The sequence below is a fragment of the Rhinoraja longicauda genome, chromosome 32, assembly GCF_053455715.1.
Source record: "Rhinoraja longicauda isolate Sanriku21f chromosome 32, sRhiLon1.1, whole genome shotgun sequence".
Classification (NCBI taxonomy): Eukaryota; Metazoa; Chordata; class Chondrichthyes; order Rajiformes; family Arhynchobatidae; genus Rhinoraja; species Rhinoraja longicauda.
The window spans coordinates 16,714,117-16,732,478 of NC_135984.1; the positions used below are offsets into that span (position 1 = coordinate 16,714,117).

General features: G+C 42.5%; 1 protein-coding gene across 1 annotated transcript in view; it reads right to left on the reverse strand.

Moving 5' to 3' along the window:
• Nucleotides 1–233: 233 nt before the first annotated feature.
• The window catches only part of LOC144608669 (beta-galactosidase-1-like protein 2), a 52,792-nt gene continuing 34,663 nt past the window's right edge, over nucleotides 234–18,362 (reverse strand). Inside the window, exons 12-19 of the mRNA XM_078426656.1 lie at nucleotides 17,589–17,695; nucleotides 13,123–13,269; nucleotides 12,006–12,077; nucleotides 10,780–10,858; nucleotides 9,421–9,508; nucleotides 7,539–7,650; nucleotides 4,310–4,426; nucleotides 234–2,478 (exon numbers count right to left, since the gene is read on the reverse strand). Of these exons, the coding sequence (XP_078282782.1) occupies nucleotides 2,395–2,478; nucleotides 4,310–4,426; nucleotides 7,539–7,650; nucleotides 9,421–9,508; nucleotides 10,780–10,858; nucleotides 12,006–12,077; nucleotides 13,123–13,269; nucleotides 17,589–17,695 (806 nt within the window). The 3' untranslated portion in view covers nucleotides 234–2,394. The remainder of the gene's footprint in view (nucleotides 2,479–4,309; nucleotides 4,427–7,538; nucleotides 7,651–9,420; nucleotides 9,509–10,779; nucleotides 10,859–12,005; nucleotides 12,078–13,122; nucleotides 13,270–17,588; nucleotides 17,696–18,362) is intronic.

Genomic DNA, 18,362 nt, shown 5'->3' on the forward strand with positions numbered 1-18,362 from the left:
GCATATCCTACCTCAGATATGGGGCCTGAAATGCTGCCTGACCCACTGAGTTACCCCAGTACCATGTGCCGTTTGTGTAAACCAACATCTGCAGTTCCTTGTGTCTTATTAGCAATCCCAAATCATTTATTTTAGCGTCATGTCTCTTCAAAGTCCTGGGAGATTACTGTTAATATCCAGCCTCCCAACCCAGCAAAACATTGACAACACAAACAAGCAGGAACAAAGGAAGAGAGAGGTTTAATTTTCTTTGATATCCAGGTTTTGTTCAATTGTACAATCTTCCATTAGTTACAGTATTTTAAGAACATTATGGAATTTGCAGTTATAAATGTCACATTTGGACGGAGTTAACATCTTTCAATGGCAGCTCTGTGAAATTAATAACATTTAGTGCACAGTCTTGAGCCACTAAAAGTTGCAAGGAAATTAATGGTATCCGAAGGAAAAAAAACTGTAACCAGGATAATTAGGCGAGGTTAAAGCACAGCATAGTCTTAACCAACATGGTTATTGAAACGGGGAACACTGCAACTTTTAAAAGAATTTATTAACCATGTAAAGCAGTAAGAGGCAGATGTGTGGAAAGTGGGGGTCAGATTGGAAAAACTCAGTGGGCATCGTGGAAGAAAGCTAATAGCGGCTGCAATCAGGCCAATTTCATTGACAACTTTTACGACAATGGCATTATTCCCCTTCATTGCCCCGGCATTTCTTGTCATGATTGAATGTACCATATCTCTAGTTTAGTTCAGTGATACAGCGCGGAAACAGGCCCTTTGGCCCACCGAGTCCCTGCCGACCAGCGATCCCCGCACACTTACATTATCCTACACGCACTAGGGACAGTTTGCAGTGATACCAAGCCAATTGACCTACAAACCTGTACGTCTTTAAGAGTGTGGGAGGAAACCGGAGCACCTGAAGAAAACACACGCAGGTCACGGGGAGAACGTACAAACTCCATACAGACAGCAACCGTAGTCCGGATCAAACCAGTGTCTCTGGCATTGTAAGGCAGCAACTCTACTGCTGCGCTCTCTACAATGCCTCTCCTCTATAATTCAAGGTAACAGCATTTGCATTTACTTGATTCTGCCCTTATCTATCCTCAGTTCCAGTAGTTACTCCTCCTTAGATCTTTGATTTATAATCAATGTTGATTTTTGTTTTTAGGAAGAACCTGATATTAAAGGGTGCTCTTGTGAATATTGCAATTATTGGGTTCTTAGGAAGTAGAAAGTACTCAGTTGTGCAAATACTTCTTCCCACGTTAGTTGATCAAAAACAAACTAGAGATACAAATGTGGCACAGCTCAGATGTTTCTGATCACCGATATCTGCCACTGCAGTTCAAGAGTGGGTTTATGAATCCTGTTTGCCGTCACTTTGGTGGGGTGATTTGGCTAATTCCATTAACATGCTAATAACAGGGAGAAAACAGGGAGGCTGAATGATACAGCTGGTAAAGCTGCTGCCTCACAGTGGCAGAGTCACAGGTTCGATCCTGACCTAGGGTGCTGTCTGTGTGGAGTTTGCACGTTTGCCCTATGACTGCATAGGTTTCCACAGGGTGCTCTGGTTTCCTTCCACATTCCAAGGACGCAGCGGTTTTTAGGTAAATTGGCCTCTGCATGTTGCCCCAAATATGTTGGGAGCGGATGACAGAGTGAGATAACATAGAACTAGTGTAAACGGGTGATCAATGGTCAGTTTGGATTTGGTCGGCTGAAAGGCTCGTTTCCATACTACATCTCTAAACTAAAACCTTATTGCTGAAAACTGGAAGACAGCAATTATCTATCTGGCACTGGCTACAAGATCCTATGGCACTGTGCATAAATAATTCACCAATTTAATATGCAAGGTAGGCTCCTACACAGCACATAAACAGTTTGTCATGCAGCACTACCTGAAAAATGAAAAACAACTTTCGTGCAAAACATCCCAGTTTACAAATTGATGTCCAGTGAATGAAAAATTGAGTTAAATGTAAAATTATTACATCTGGGAAAATTAAAAGGCCCAACATACTAAATAGATTTGTTTTCTTAAATACTGTACACAATTGAATAAGTCTCACACTTGGTGTTTCATCCTCTCATTCAGTGAATGAAATACTTATTAATTTCAAACAAATTAATGCCTTAATTAAATGTGGGCAGACATTTCAAAATGGCCATCGATATACTTACCCACAGCGTAACACCTATAAACTTTAAATATTGACAATTCTATATTTCAAATCAATTGTTCCAAAACATTTCAAAGACGATTTCATTTTAGTGTTCAAAAGGTAGTGTTGATTATTCACAGTAGGACTGGCTGCTTTTCCTTCACCAGAATGTAAAAAGTTAATAGGAAAGTTTAAAAAAAAAGTATTTGCTCTTATCTTCACACATGTTCAGCTTGTCCAAGGTCAGGCTGATTAACAAAATCAATTGTTTTTCCAGCTTTGCTCTCTTCAAATATCACAATCTAATTTGACAAGAAAAGGAAATGTGTAAGAAAGCCGTACAAACGAGAGGGGAAAGCACAGGCTGCGATGGCGATTTAAATAGAAAATAATGAAAGCACATCACTTTTTAGTGAAAAAGCTCATGAGATTTTCAGTCCAACAGATCCCGTGCACCTGGCTTGCTTCCCTCTGACAAGCCTCAGGAATGTCAAAGACAAGGAGGAGCAGTCCGTTTTCAACAGCAACCATTACTGGCTATCACCGATTGCAAACTTGGGCTCTGACAATTGAGCAAAGGCCGAGGAGAATTTGCACTATTAAAGTGCTCCTTCCTTCCTTCCTACTTTTCTTTGTTTGGATGCTGCGAGCTTCTGAACACCACACCGCATGGGTAGATATCCGTTCCATTTATAAAATATTATTTAATGTCACAAACTTTGGGGTGGCACAGTGGCGCAGTGGTAGAGTCGCTGTCTTACAGCGCTTGCTGCGCCAGAGGCCCGGGTTCGATCCCGACTATAGGTGCTGTCCGTACGGAGTTTGTACGCTCTCCCCGTGACCTGCGTGGGTTTTCTCCGAGATCTTTGGTTTCCTCCCACATTCCAAAGATGCGCAGGTTTGTTGGTTAATTGGCTTGGTGTCAGTGTAAATTGTCCCTAGTGCGTGTTAATGTGCGGGGATCGTTGGTTGGTGCGGACTCGGTAGGCAGAAGGGCCTGTTTCCACGCGGTATCTCTAAACTAAACTAAACCATAGCCACAAGGTGCATTTCTGTTTCAACATTACTTTGTGCACAACAAAGTCCCATAAGAGGCCAAGTAAATGATCTATTCTTGGCGGGATTGACTGAAGACAATTGTATGTCAAGTCACCAAGAGACCATCAAATTCTCTTGCTCACCTCATGTCTGCCACTGGAAAAGACGTGGTTTAACAATGAACATGACCAGAACAAAGGCATACTGGAACATTAGTTTAAATTGTGTTCTTTAAGATTTGGCTGCAAAACAAAATAATAACCTTCTAACTCAAACATGAGCATGCTACCACTGAGCTAATGCCTCTGGCACTCAGTATTCTCTGCACTGGGTCAAAAAAGACAAAGTAAACTGCAAGTAAACTAATTAACCACAAAGCCTTTTTTCCCCCCAAAAAAACACGTTCCATAGAAAACAAAATCCAAGAAGGTGCTCTGAAAGTATCTGAAGAGTTAGGGAATGGAGTTAGAAAACTTCGAGCCAGCACCGCCATTCAATGCGATCATGGCTGATCACTCTCAATCAGTACCCCGTTCCTGCCTTCTCCCCATACCCCCTCACTCCGGTATCCTTAAGAGCTCTATCCAGCTCTATCTTGAAAGCATCCAACGAACTGGCCTCCACTGCCTTCTGAGGCAGAGAATTCCACACCTTCACCACTCTCTGACTGAAAAAGTTCTTCCTCATCTCTGTTCTAAATGGCCTACCCCTTATTCTTCAACTGTGGCCCCTTGTTCTGGACTCCCCCAACATTGGGAACATGTTTCCTGCCTCTAATGTGTCCAATCCCCTAATTATCTTATATGTTTCAATAAGATCCCCCCTCATCCTGGGATACTTTTCAACTCCATATTATTCAGCTCTACTACCTTAATCAAGGGATATGGGGAGTAAGCAGGAACGGGGTACTGATTCAGGATGATCAGCCATAAACATATTGAATACCGAAGGGCCGAGTGGCCTACTCCTGCACCTATTTTCTATGTTTGTATATATTTTTTTGATGGGTGCCAAAAATAATGAAGTTAGAATTGTTTTGTAACAGACGCCTCCCAATTATTAATGCAATCTGTGGAAACTGTTACCATGTCTTACCTCATTGTTGCCATGTTGTATCCACGGTGCGGGTAAGTAAAGTGTCTTTTGTGGTCCCGTATCCCAGTAACGGCCCAAATTCAATCCATTTATAAAAACCACACCTTTCTCCCAGCCCTAAGAATTGCATAAAAACAGTTACAATTTTTATTTTTTTTAAATGCAAACCTCTTCATGATTAATTGCTGGAGAGAAGGGAACTGAAGAGTTTGGGATAATTGCACAATCCCATCGGGCTCACCAATACCATTTGGATTAGGTAGGTGGCACCCACAATGGCTGCCTCACGTAGTATAAGAAAATAACTGCAGATGCTGGTACAAATCGATTTATTCACAAATCGACCCGAAACGTCACCCATTCCTTCTCTCCCGAGATGCTGCCTGACCTGCTGAGTTACTCCAGCATTTTGTGAATAAATCGAAATGGCTGCCTCACCAACTGTCTGTTTCGTCCCTTCCTTCTTTGTTGTTTTTTAGTGTGTTAAATGTATGTTTTAGTGTTCTTTAGCTTGTTTTTTTGTGGGGGGGGGGGGGGGGGGGTTGGGGAAAACTTTTTTTTAATCTCTTACCTCAACAGAGGCACGTTTTTTTCAACCGCAGGAGCCTGCGGACTTTAACATCGTGGAGCTGGCAATCCCTGTCGGGGATCGACCTTGGAGCTCCAAACGCGGGAGCCTGCGGACTTTTAACATTGCGGAGCACGCAGTCCTTCGTCAGAGACTAACTTCAGGAGTTCCAAGCCACAAGAGCTTCCACCGCCCCGACGCAGGGGCTTCAATCGCCCCGACTGCAGATGGTTCGACTGCCCCGACCGCGGGAGAATAAAGAGGAAGTTTAGACTTTATTGCCTTACATCACAGTGAGGAATATGGGGAATCCACTGTGGTGGATGTTTATGTTAACTTTTATGTAGTTGTGCGTTTTCTGCCCTTTTCCAGTATGGCTGTATGGTAATTCAAGTTTCACTGTACCTTAATTGGTACACGTGACAATAAACTGAACTTTGAACCTTTGAACATCAGCTTTGACCTATGTGCGACTCCAAACCCACTGATGTAGTTGAACCAGTTGAGCGATTCACTCACTCGTATCAAGACCATGAATTTAAAGTGGGAGGAAAAAAAATCTAATTTGTACTGAGCACCCAGTTTAAGCCCCATGTGAATAGACATGGCAAAGTCCTCCTTAAAGCATCCAGAGACTGGTGTCAAAACTGGGAGAGCTATCCCACAAACTAGTCCTGCATTGTCTGAAGGGTATGATTCTATGAGAACAACCATGTGTCGATCTCCTCCATCACGATCCCTGGCTAGGTCCTGTTCCAGTTGCATGGCAGACCCATCGGAGCGCAGTGATCTCCATGTAGGAGAGCTCTCAGCATCAACTGCCAACTCCATAAAGCCTGATGGCACCAGATTAAACAAGGATACCTCTTGATTAGCTCTCACCATACTCCCTCGGCAGATACATCAGTTTTCCCCTCACGTTGAGCAACACATGGAAGAACCACTGAAAGTAGAAAGGAATGTACCTCTGGGTGGTACATTCTGTGTACGTAACCCATAGTGGCTTAGTAGCAACACCACTGATGGAGTTGACAAGAGTCCTGAAGGATCCAGGGGGACCAGGTAGTGAGTGAACAGAGAGCAAAGGTAATCTACCAAACCTTGCAAATCTAGCGAGGCAAATATATCCCGTGACAAGCATTGGTAAAAGTGCTCAGTACACAGATTCAGTGGCAATAGAAGTCCCAACCTCCCATCTAGGACACTCTTATCGTGCAGTGTGGCATGATAAATGTGCTTAATGGAATAGATGTCGAATGCCTCTGGCAGCTCAAAACTGCCCACCAACCGATAAATGGACCATCAGCGGCAGAGATATAAACCACAGCAATTTTCATCTACATAGCCCAGTAAATCCCATACCTTAACATTGCATCAAGGCAAAAGATCAGAACTAGTTCAAAGGAGGGTTGAAGGAGGGCAGGCTGGGAGCATTGTCAGGCATGCCTACAAATTAAGGTGTGAAGCTGCAATGGAGGATACATTTGTGCTTAACAGTTTACAAAGCATGCATTAGACAGAGGTATATAACCACACAATGGATCAAGATGAAAGCTCTGCAGTTCAGCCTCAGCCTGTTGCTAATAAGAGTGGACAATTGAGCAGCTAACATGACAAGTTCAAGAACACTTTGACCCACAGTCACGGTGGAGCAAAGCATGCGAGTGCATGAGACAAGTGCAAGCATTTGCAAACACACTCAGAGCAAAGCGCTAAGTGGAAGATGCATCTTGGATTCCTACCAAACTCCCGCAACTCAGCAAAATCTTGAGCTAATTCAATTTACTCCATGCCTTCTCAAGAAATGGCCAAGAGAACCGGACACAGAAAATACTAAAAAAAAGAAGTCATCTTGGCTCCACTACTGAAGACTTGCATGACATAACTAGCTAGCTGTGTTTCTAGGAAGGAACTGCAGATGCTGGTTTAAGCCGAAGATAGACACAAAATGCTGGAGTAACTCAGCGTGACGGGCAGCACCCCTGGAGCGACGGGATGAGTGACATTACGGGTCGAGACTCTTCTTCAGACTAGTCAGGGGAAAGGGACACGAGAGATATGTAGAGAGGTATAGAACAAGTGGATGAAAGATATGCAAAAAAGTAACGATGATAAAGGGAACAGGCCATTGTTAGCTGTTTGCTAGGTGAGAACGGGAGCCTGGTGTAACGTGGGTGGGGGATGAGGGATGGAGAGAGAGGGAGTGTAGGGGTTATTTGAAGTTGGAGAAATCAATATTCATACCATTTGGTATATACAATTTGTTCTGAGTACTCCACCAAGAACTGGATTACTCAGCGAGTCAGGCAGCATCTCTGGAGATAATGGATGGGTGACGTTCCTTCAGGAAGGGTGGCAACCCGAAAAGTCACCAATCCTTTTTCTCCAGAGATGCTGTCTGACCCGCCGAGTTACACAAGCACTTTATGTCCATTCTTACTTATTGTGCTCATCTCTGACAGCTATTTTAAAAGGAGAAACATCAACATAACAAGTTCAACTTTGTTTACTTTCCCCATTCATCACAGTTTGAGGTTTACAGATGGGTGCTTTATCAACTGCCTCATTCAGTCCCACATTTCTGGATACAAATTATACCGTCTCTGTAAAATGCACTGTCCCAAGCAGGAAGCTACAATGAATAAAACACATTTTCCTCACCTTAAGACTTATAAAAGTATCGTAGGGCATTGAATCCACATAGAGCGACCCATAGAAGAAGGCTGGAAGAATGGGGTTTTCCAGAATAGAATTCAGTTTGATAGCTGAGAAACTTCAGTCACAGGGAAACAAACAAAAATTAAACAATGCAAGTGATTAAATACTATTAAACAAATATCATAATCTTTAATTCGCTGGCAGTGATTATCCTGTGCAGAGTTACAGTGGTTAATGCCTATAGACATAATATATGGATGAAAATGGACCCACAAATTCCTCTTATTTTCTTTGCATTTGAATTCATAAGAGTCATAATAGTGATACAGTGTGGAAACAGGGCCTTCGGCCCAACTTGCCCACACCGGCCAACATGTCCCAGCTACACTAGTCCCACCTGCCTGCTTTTGGTCCATATCCCTTCAAACTTGTCCTATCCATGTACCTGTCTAACTGTTTCTTAAACATTGGGATAGTCCTAGCTATGCAGTCCCAGATAGTCCCAGCCTCAACTACCTCTTCTGGCAGCATGTTCCATACACCCACCACCCTTTGTGTGAAAAAGTTACCCCTCAGATTCCTATTAAGTCTTTTCCCCTTCACCTTGAACCTATATCCTCTGGTCCCCGATTCCCCTACTCTGGGCAAGAGATTCTGTGCATCTACCTGATTTATTCCTCTCATGATTTTATCCACCTGTATAACATCACCCCTCATCCTCCTGCACTCCAAGGAATAGAGACCCAACCTATTCAACCTCTCCCTGTAGCTCAGACCCTCTAGAATTCAATTTGCAAATCAACATATTGGCTTGAAACTAGAGGAGCTAGTTAGAAAACTGGTAATCAATTTAACCACTGCCAGGACCACTAGCACGAGAAGATTAAAACAAATATTCACAGAGCCAGTGTACGGGAACAATGGTTGGCATTTATGAGACCGTGCATTTCTAAGGGCACTGAGTGTTTTATGTTTACAGTGTGTAATCAAGGTAGAAAGAGATTCCCACTGTTGAATATAAAGTTAATCCAAAATAGATCAGTGGCACAAGTAACAGACTGAGTGAACTCTGATGCAACTCCACTGTAAAGACTGCAACAGCTTCGTTGGATCAATTTCAGTTACTATCTGAACTACAATTACAATCACTCAGATATCTATTGAAAGTGTATTGAATGAATGAGGTTTGTGAACTTTGTTTCAAATGCAATAAAATATGTCAAAAGCTATGACAATATTAATATCCAATGCATTTGGCCAGACATTGATATTTGATATATTGGTTGTATTAACTGCTGTCCCATGATAACCCTAACGGGGAACAATGAATGTTTACTTTAGTTTAGAGATACTGCATGGAAGCAGGCCTTTCGGCCCACCGAGTCCGGACCGACCAGTGACCCCTGCACTGTCTCCATTAACACTACTGTACACATGTTAAGGACAATTTTTTTACTTTTTTACATTTATACCAAGCCAATTAACCTACAAAACAGTGCGTCTTTGGAGTGTGGGAGGAAACCGAAGATCTCGGAGAAAACCCACGCAGGTCACGGGGAGAATGTACAAACTCCATACAATGAAGGAACAGTGATATATTTCCAAATCAGGATTCAGGACCGAACCTGGGTCTCTCGCTCTGTAAGGCAGTATCTCTACCACTACGCCAGCCCTAAATGTTCATTATATTTAATGGAATAAGGATGGAAAACTCCCACTGAAAATGTTAACCTTCCCTAAGATAACAACTGGCCTCATTTGATCGTATACTAATATTTCATGATGGAACACAAACTCCTCCAAAAATATAATTCGACTTTAGTATATCTAAAGTAAATCAAGCAATTGGACAGTTTGAAAGCACGATGCACACATAGATCCTCACCTCTCAATGAAACTCGTTTTCATCTCCAATGGGTAAATTGTAAAACCCTTCAAAGGCTGTTTATTCAGAAAGATATCTCCCAGGAGACCTGAAGGACCAAAACTCACAAGTGACTCCAAGGGAACAGAACATCTTCCACTGCAATCAGTTGTTTTTGTTGCCAACCATAAAAACTGGCATTTATATAGCACCTTTAACACAGAAACATCACAATATCAAAACATCACAAAATTGGTCACCAATCTAGGTTGATTTTAGTAACCTAGCTAAAAGCTTAGTAAAAGGAGGGAGCTGCGATTCGAACCACTGTCCCCAGGGGCTGCAACGCGAGCTGCAACAACAGCTGTGTCACCAGAATGTGCGTGGAGAGAAGGGCTTGCTGATGCACTTTGCGAGTCGGGAGCAGGGTTGGAAGCCCGGGCTCTGAACAGCCAGGGAGACGTGGGAGCCGGGGACGGGTCATTTCATTCACATTCAGTTTCCATTTTATCATAAGGTCATAAGTGATAGGAGTAGAATTAGGTCATTCGGCCCATCAAGTCTATTCCGCCATTCAATCGCGGCTGATCCATCTCTCCCTCCTAACCTCATTCTCCTGCCTTCTCCCCGTAACCTCTAGCACCCGTACTAATCAAGAATCTATAAGAAAATAACTGCAGATGCTGGTACAAATCAAAGGTATCACAAAATGCTGGAGTAACTCAGCGGGTCAGGCAGCATCTTTGGAGAGAAGGAATGGTGATATATATATATATATATATATCTTTTCCTTAAATATATCCGCCGATTTATCCTCCACTGCCTTCTGTAGCAAATAATTCCACAGATTCACCACCCTCTGACTAAATAATTTGCTTTATTTACGTTTCTGGCACTCCATGCTGCTTTAGAGATGGGGGGGGGGGGGGGGGGAGGGGGTCATTAGCGGGCCAGGGGTGTATAGTCACTTGACCTTGGTTGGTCCAGAAAAACGGATAATCCAGAAAGGCTCTTGAACAGCAGGTGTCAGGAAGGAAGGAAGGAAAATGGGGAGGGAATATAAAGAAAAATAAATGGGAAAAAAGTGGTGTATAACTGCATTACCAGATTTTGCAAAAGATCATGTGAAAAGTTCTCTAAATTTGACCACCTTAACTGAAGATAAAAAATAATTATTTATCCATTTAATACCATCCTGGGCAAGTCATTTATAATCACAGGAAAATCCTTCTCACAAATGGAATATTATCGAGTAATTTATTTCAACTTAAATAAAATAAATAATCAAATAGCTTAAGCAATTGCACAGTACGCACGTACAATGTGACTATGCATTGCCCAACACTGACTGTGTTGTCAATCACTGTCTCAGCAAATTACCTTTGCGCTGTTCATCGAGTTTAGTGCCATAGTTCACTCGACCACGATTCTCCACCAAAAGGCTTAAATTTTGATTACTCTACAAAAAGAAAAATTTCCGGTTTCAATAAAGGGGAAACAATGCCAGAGAATTCCGTAATAAAATAAGTAACTCACAGAAATTCTGATGTAAAGAAACTGGGTAACTTTAAGAATATTGTACACACAACGTAAAAGAACAATTAAAAAAGCGGCACGATAAGGCAGGCAGCAATTGTAAACCAGTGAATAGAAATGTTGCACCTTCACAGCATGCAGGTAACACCAACTCTCAGTGACTCTAGTTTAGTTTAGAGATGCAGTGCGGAAACAGGCCCTTCGGCCCACCGAGTCCATGCCGACCAGCGATCCACACACATTAACACTAATTAACTTCTTCAGTCTGAAGAAGGGTCTCGACCCGAAACGTCACCCATTCCTTCTTTCCCGAGATGCTGCCTGACCTGCTGAGTTACTCCAGCATTTTGTGAAATAAATACCTTCGATTTGTACCAGCATCTGCAGTTATTTTCTTCTACACATTAACACTAATGTTCATTACATGAAGTATTGGGCAATCCCGGTATTTTAGGTTCTAGTTTAAAACTCAAAGGTTGCTGAGGGTACCACTTCACTGCGCCCATTCTTTCATTTCCAATTATCAAGCTATAATTTACACAAAGATTCAGGTTTAAATTCACTTTTTTGAGATATCAAATACTCCACAAACTAAGTTTTAGATTTTTTTCCAGTTTTGCTCCTGAAGAAATCAACATGATTCCTTTGTTTGGATCACAACATAAGTTGGGATCCAAACCTTTCTCATGCCAGAGCAAATACTAGGCTAACGCTAAAGTGCAGTAAAGATAGAGAAACGTCATTTAGATTGTATACATTTTTTGTTGGATTTGCTTGCATAACAAAGTAAAGCTATCAAACAGTTTTGCATGCCCACAAGGGACGAAAAGCACAATGTACCAACTGACATCACATTCGATCATAGTCATTATTTTTGTAAAAGCATCGTGGAAAAAAGCACGGAGACACAAGACTGCAAACGCAGGAATCTCGGGCAAAAAAAAAAATGCTGGAGGAGCTCAAAGGGTCAGGCAACTGATGGCAATAAAAACATAGTTGCAACCTTCACAAGCACCAATAATAATTGTTTGCACGATTATCTACAAATTTGATATTTTAATGACATTCACCTTAATATCTGGAATAGTTAATTCTATATTTTTATAGTCGAGAAATCCAATGGACTGACCACCCACAAACACCTGAAATACAAGAGAGACTCAATTATGCAATGTAAAAACCGGAAGCTGGGCATGAATGAGACGCTCCCAACAGAAACAGGACAGAGCCACGAGCCAGCAATCTTCCAAATCCATGACCTATGAGAAGGATTGAGGACGCAAGAGAACAGGGAACACCACCACTTGGAAATTTTCCTTCCACGTCTCGCACTGTCCTGATTTGAAAATATATCACTGTTCCTTCACTGTTGTTTAGTTTAGAAATACAGCACAGAAACTGGCCCTTCGGCCCACCAGGCGCGCGCCGACCAGCGATCCCCACACATTAACACCATCCTACAAACACTAGGGACAATTTTTACATTTACCAAGCCAATTAACCCACAAACCTGTGCGTCATTGGAGTGTGTGGGAGGAAACCAAAGATCTCGGAGAAAACCCATGCAGGTCACGGGGAGAACGTACAGACAGCACCCGTAGTCGGGATCGAACCCGGGTCTCCGGCGCTGCATTCGCTGTAAGGCAGCAACTCTACCGCTGCGCCACCGTGCCACTGGGTCAAATTCCTGGAGCCCGGTGGGAATACTCACGCCTCATAGACTGTTGCCGTACAAGACAGCAGCTCACCAGCTCCTTCTCAAGGGCAGCTAGGGATGGGCAATTAAATGCTGGCTCAGCCCGCAACTATAGGAGCAAGCTAAACATATTCAACTTCTAAAAGAGCATTCTAAAGCTGCAAAAACACAATGCAATTCTACTGCTCGTGTTTTTACTTTCAGGCTACTTCTTTGCAGACAATTTCCACATTTCCTTAGGTCATTTAGCACAAAATCACTGCTGTGACTCATTCGTCATCCCATTGCTCCAGTTATTTCCCCCAGTCACCTATTCGCCCCTCATGTGTGCACAACTCCTGCTAACCCGATTCTCCTGCCACCCAACAACACTACAGGTAACTTTCAGTGACCTATTAATCTCCCTACCCGCACATCTTTGGAATGCGAGAGGAAATGGGAGCACCCGAGGGAACAAATTTATATAATTTTAAAAAATACTTCTTGTTTACCTGTGCTCTGTCACGGACATTCTGCTCAGAACTAAGTACTCCACCACTATTTATTATTGTGTTGTATAACGTGTAACCATAAGATTGTCCATTGTTATTGTTGATTGGCAGGTTCTCCATATTGATAGGTCTTTCACTCTCGATTGTCTAGAACAGACAAGTGAACAGGTTACGTTTGCAATAGGTTTAATAACAGCACTCTGCATTCAAAACAATCACTACAACAAAATGAAATCTCCCCAAGGATTGTCACCAATATATTATCAGACCAAAATCTGACATCCAATATACAGAAAAAAAGGCATAAAGTCAAAGGCAATGTAAAAATATGGGTTATAGAATATTGTAAATACATTTTTAAAAACTTAAGGAAAGTGATTCCAAAGCTCAGGGACATATTGATCTATAAACTCAAAATCCAAAGGGTAAAAGGCTGGCATACGATGCGATAGAACTTTATTTATCCCAAGAGGGGAAATTGATCTGCCAACGGTCATAAAACACAAGATACATGAAACATGAAATTAAAGTGACGAGTGGAAAGGATTAGGGGAGGGGAGGGGGGGGAATCAGTTACCCGACGACAGAAGGGGGAGGAGTTGTGCAGGAAAGAATGATCATTGGAGATACACTCCCACATGCTCTCAAGATCGTGTAAGAGGTTACAAGGATAGTCACGATTGAGGTGGAGTGAAAGAAACGATGAGGTGACACAGCCACAGGGAGACATTGCAGCAACAAAGAAGCTTCAACTTGTGAAGATCTGAACCTTTGCACTTGTTTTAAACCTTTGTCGTATCTGTCACTCGATTATCTCACCACAGATGATCCAGTAACTTCTAGATAAGGGAATTTCATACCAAAAATAAAAATTCAGTATTTTTAACTTGGTGGTCTTGTACGTTAAGGTCCTTCATGCTGTATGGCAGCAAGATGGGTAGAATAGAACACCTACAGTCGGGAAGCAAACAGAAATAACCTAAGGGTTGCAAGCTCAGTGGGCTGCCAATGCTCATGCACAGAATGTACAACAAATTGTTAAATCCTTAGATGGTCTGGGGAAATGGCAATTGGCTGGGAATGTGAGGAAGATGATGATCCATGAGCACTGAACAGACAAAAGGCTCAAAAAGACCTTCATGGTCCGAGTCTGCTTCCATTTCTTATTATTAAAATGGATATCACACTTCCATCTGCAACCCCTACCAAACGTAGACATCCCTTTGTAGCTTCCATGACCTCCTTACTTTCCCACCCAGCTTTATGGAGTTGGCAAGTCTGGATGGATTGCAGGGCCACTCCTTGAAACATTACAGTGGAGAAGCTAATAAATCTATTGCTGGTAAATGTATTGTGTTCTGATACATCAAGCGAAACATTCACAAATCAAGGACTTTCAGTTGGGAAAACAAACCACTACATTCCCACAACCTCACTTATAACCACATGTTCAGTCACTTAAATGTTCACTTCCTAGAAATGTAAACCAATGTGGTCAATTGACTCTTTGCAGTTACATGTTATCGAACGGAACTGAAAATAACGAATCTCAAGCTGGAGAAATCAACTACTTTGCAGCAAAGCTAAATGAATATGTCCCAAGCTTTATAAAGCATTTGTTTTTACATTAGAAATCGTGGGCATGAGAAGCTTGCAATGTTGATCAGATGGTCAGATTTACTAAAGCATAATTTAGTAATTATGCTTTAGTAAACCAACCACTGTACTGCTCCAACCACTGTACTGAAACTGCGCTCCTCAAAATCACAAATGACCTTTTCCTCTCCTCCGACGCTGGCAACCTCAACATCCTCATCCTACTTGACCTCAGCGCCGCCTTTGACACCATAAATCACTCCATTCTCCTCACCCGACTTGAAACCTCCTTTAACATCACCGGCACAGCCCTATCCTGGTTCAAATCTTACCTCTCTGACAGGCACCAGTTCATCTCCATTAACAACTGTAAATCCCCCACCGCTCCCCTCCCCCAAGGTGTCCCCCAAGGCTCAGTCCTTGGCCCCCTCCTCTTCATCCTCTACCTGTTCCCCCTTGGTCAATTAATCCGCTGTCATGGTCTCAACTTCCACTGCTTCGCCGATGATATCCAGCTCCTCATCTCCACCAAGTCAATCTCCACCACCACACACTCTACACTGACAAACTGCATCACTGAAATAAAATCCTGGCTTCAATCAAATTTCCTCAAACTCAACTGCAACAAATCTGAAATCATCATCATTGGTCCAAAAACGCTCACCAAATCCACCCAAAACTTCATCCTCAATATTGATGGTCTCCCAGTATCCACCTCCCCTCATATCCGGAATCTTGGAATCATCTTTGATCAAACCCTCTCCTTCGACAAACACATCAAACACATCACAAAGACAGCCTTCTTCCACCTCAAAAACATTGCCCGTCTCCGTCCATCCCTCTGCTCCACAGCTGCAGAAACCCTCATCCACGCCTTCATCACCTCCCGTCTGGACTACTGCAACAGCCTCCTCTATGGCTCACCCTCAAAAATCATCAGTAAACTTCAATACATTCAAAACTCCGCTGCCTGTCTACTCACCCACTCCCCGATCCGTGACCATATCACCCCCGTCCTTTACAAACTCCACTGGCTCCCCATCCCCCAGAGAATCCAGTACAAAATCCTCCTCATGACCTACAAAGCCCTCCATAACCTGGCCCCATCCTACCTGACTGACCTCCTCCACAGGCACACTCCCACCTGCACCCTCCGCTCTGCTGCTGCCAATCTCCTGTCCCCCCCCCCATCCGGACCAAACTCAGATCCTGGGGGGACAGGGCTTTCTCCATCGCTGCTCCCACCCTATGGAACTCACTACCCCAAACCGTCAGAGACTCCTCCTCACTCACCACATTCAAAACATCACTGAAGTCTCACCTCTTCAGCACTGCCTTCAACCTCACCTTCTGTCTCCTTTCTCTGTTTGTTTACTTATTTATCTATTTATTCACTTCTCTATGTTCTAGAAATCCCTGTAGAGCGTCTTTGAGTGTTTGAAAAGCGCTATATAAATGTAATGCATTATTATTATTATTATTATAATCTATGTGCTGGGAGCCACATAGTCTTTCACACCATTAACTCTTCTCTCAATTTTGGTTTATTCTGCTCAAACCATTCATTAATCCTTTAACCTCTTTCATTGTTACTTTTCTGCAAATCTTTCATTCGTTTGTACTATACATTTCTATTTCACTGTCTATATCTCTCATTTCCCTTTCCCGACTCTCAGTCTGAAGAAGGATCTCGACCCGAAACGTCACATATTCCTTTCCTCCAGAGATGGTGTCTGACCCGCTGAGTTACTCCAGCGTTTTGTGCCTATCTTCGGTTTAAACCAGTATCTGCAGTTCCTTCCTAACACAACTAGTGATGTTGATTGGCACTGTTTTATTTAACCAGCTTCTGAAACATAGGCGAGTGCATCAAAGTTACAAGCTTTCAGACACTGGGACACTCTTTAGAAAACTGCGATTCAGCTGGGCATATCATCATCCTGATATCCGGAACGTGTTTAGGTAGAACTGATTGCTTAATGTTGACATTCATTTTAAATCCTGCAAGGTTTGTGTGACAACATTTACAGGAAGCCCCCAATGAAGGTCTTCTCCCCCAGAGAAGAATGAGGAGGAGATAAGACTTTGCCTTCCATCACAGTGAGGGTATGCCTAGAGCAATCACTGTGATGGCTGTTTGTGTAAAAATTGTATCTGTGTGTCCTGTGCTTTTTGTTGTCTACTGCCGGACCCTGACGTGAGAGGACGCTGGCGTTGTTTATTCGCCGCTTTTCCGTCAGGATAGTTTGTCTGTTTGTTTTTATGTTAATTGTTTTTGTAAAGCGCTTTGAGCACCCGATAAGGCGCTATATAAAATAAATGAATTATTATTATTATTATTAATAAACATTGAAGTAGAAATTCTCATATTGAACGTACTATTTCATTACCCGAGAGACAGGTCGGAAGCAAACAAGTTGAAAATGATATACACAAAAAGCTGGAGTAGCTCAACAGGTCAGGCAGCATCTCAGGAGAAAAGAAATAAGTGATATTTCCGGTCAAGACCCTTCTTCAGACTGGTAGTCCCCTGACTCTCAGGTTTCCCTTTCCCCTGACTCTCAGTCTGAAGAAGGGTCTTGATCCGAAATGTCATCCATCCCTTTTCTCCAGAAATGCTCCCTGACCCGCTGAGTTACTCCAGCTTTTTGTGTCTATCTTCAATTTAAACCAGCATCTGCAGTTCCTTCCTACACAAGTTAAAAATAATGGTCACATCAGGCTGGAATAATACTTTTTCTAAACTTCTGATCAGGTTTGACTTTGCCAAACCTATCTGGATCTGCAACCAAGATATTTTCGCTTCACTCACCTTCCAAATATAGTTTTCATGGATGGGTGTGTAGTAAACAGTAATGAATGAAATGTACCTCTTCTAAGAAACTGAGGGCATCCCATAATGGAATGTATTCCTTTGGACGAATGGTAGCATATCGTGATTTATACATATTCTGGGGTTTTTCAGGTAATTCCTCGTCTGCAACAAGAGTGAGAATTATTTTATTATTATATTTTTTTTTTTAAACGCAACTTGGCATCTAACAGCATCACTAAAAAGACATTCCAGCAAAATGCCTTCAGCATCAAGGATGTGATAACACAGCTTGATTCTATCCAGTAAAACATTCTTGTGTGAAAGACAATTGTGTGTTAAAGGGATTAAAGGGGAAAGAGAGATCACCCATGATTGAATGGCGGAGTAGACTTGATGGACCAAGGGGCCTAATTCTGCTCCTATCACTAATGAACTTATGAACGGAAAACCACGGTTAGCCAACAATACTGGGGATGTATTGAGCAGAGTCAAGGGACGGGACTAGTGCCTGTAATAGAATTTTCTAACAGCATTTGATATAATATCATATGAAAAGTTGTCGTATAAACAAAGGCCCACAAAGACAGGCCCAAAATGCTGGAGTAACTCAGTGGGACAGGCAGCATCTCTGGAGAGAAGGAATGGGTGACGTTTCAGGTCGAGACCCTTCTTCAGGCCCACAAGATCAGGAGTAATACAAAAGCATGGATTCAGGAGGCAAAGCTGAAATAAAATGGTACCACAGGAACCAGTATTGCGCCCTCAGCTTTTCACATTTTACATTCATGAATAACATTTTGGAGAGAAAACAAAATGTTACACGCACAAC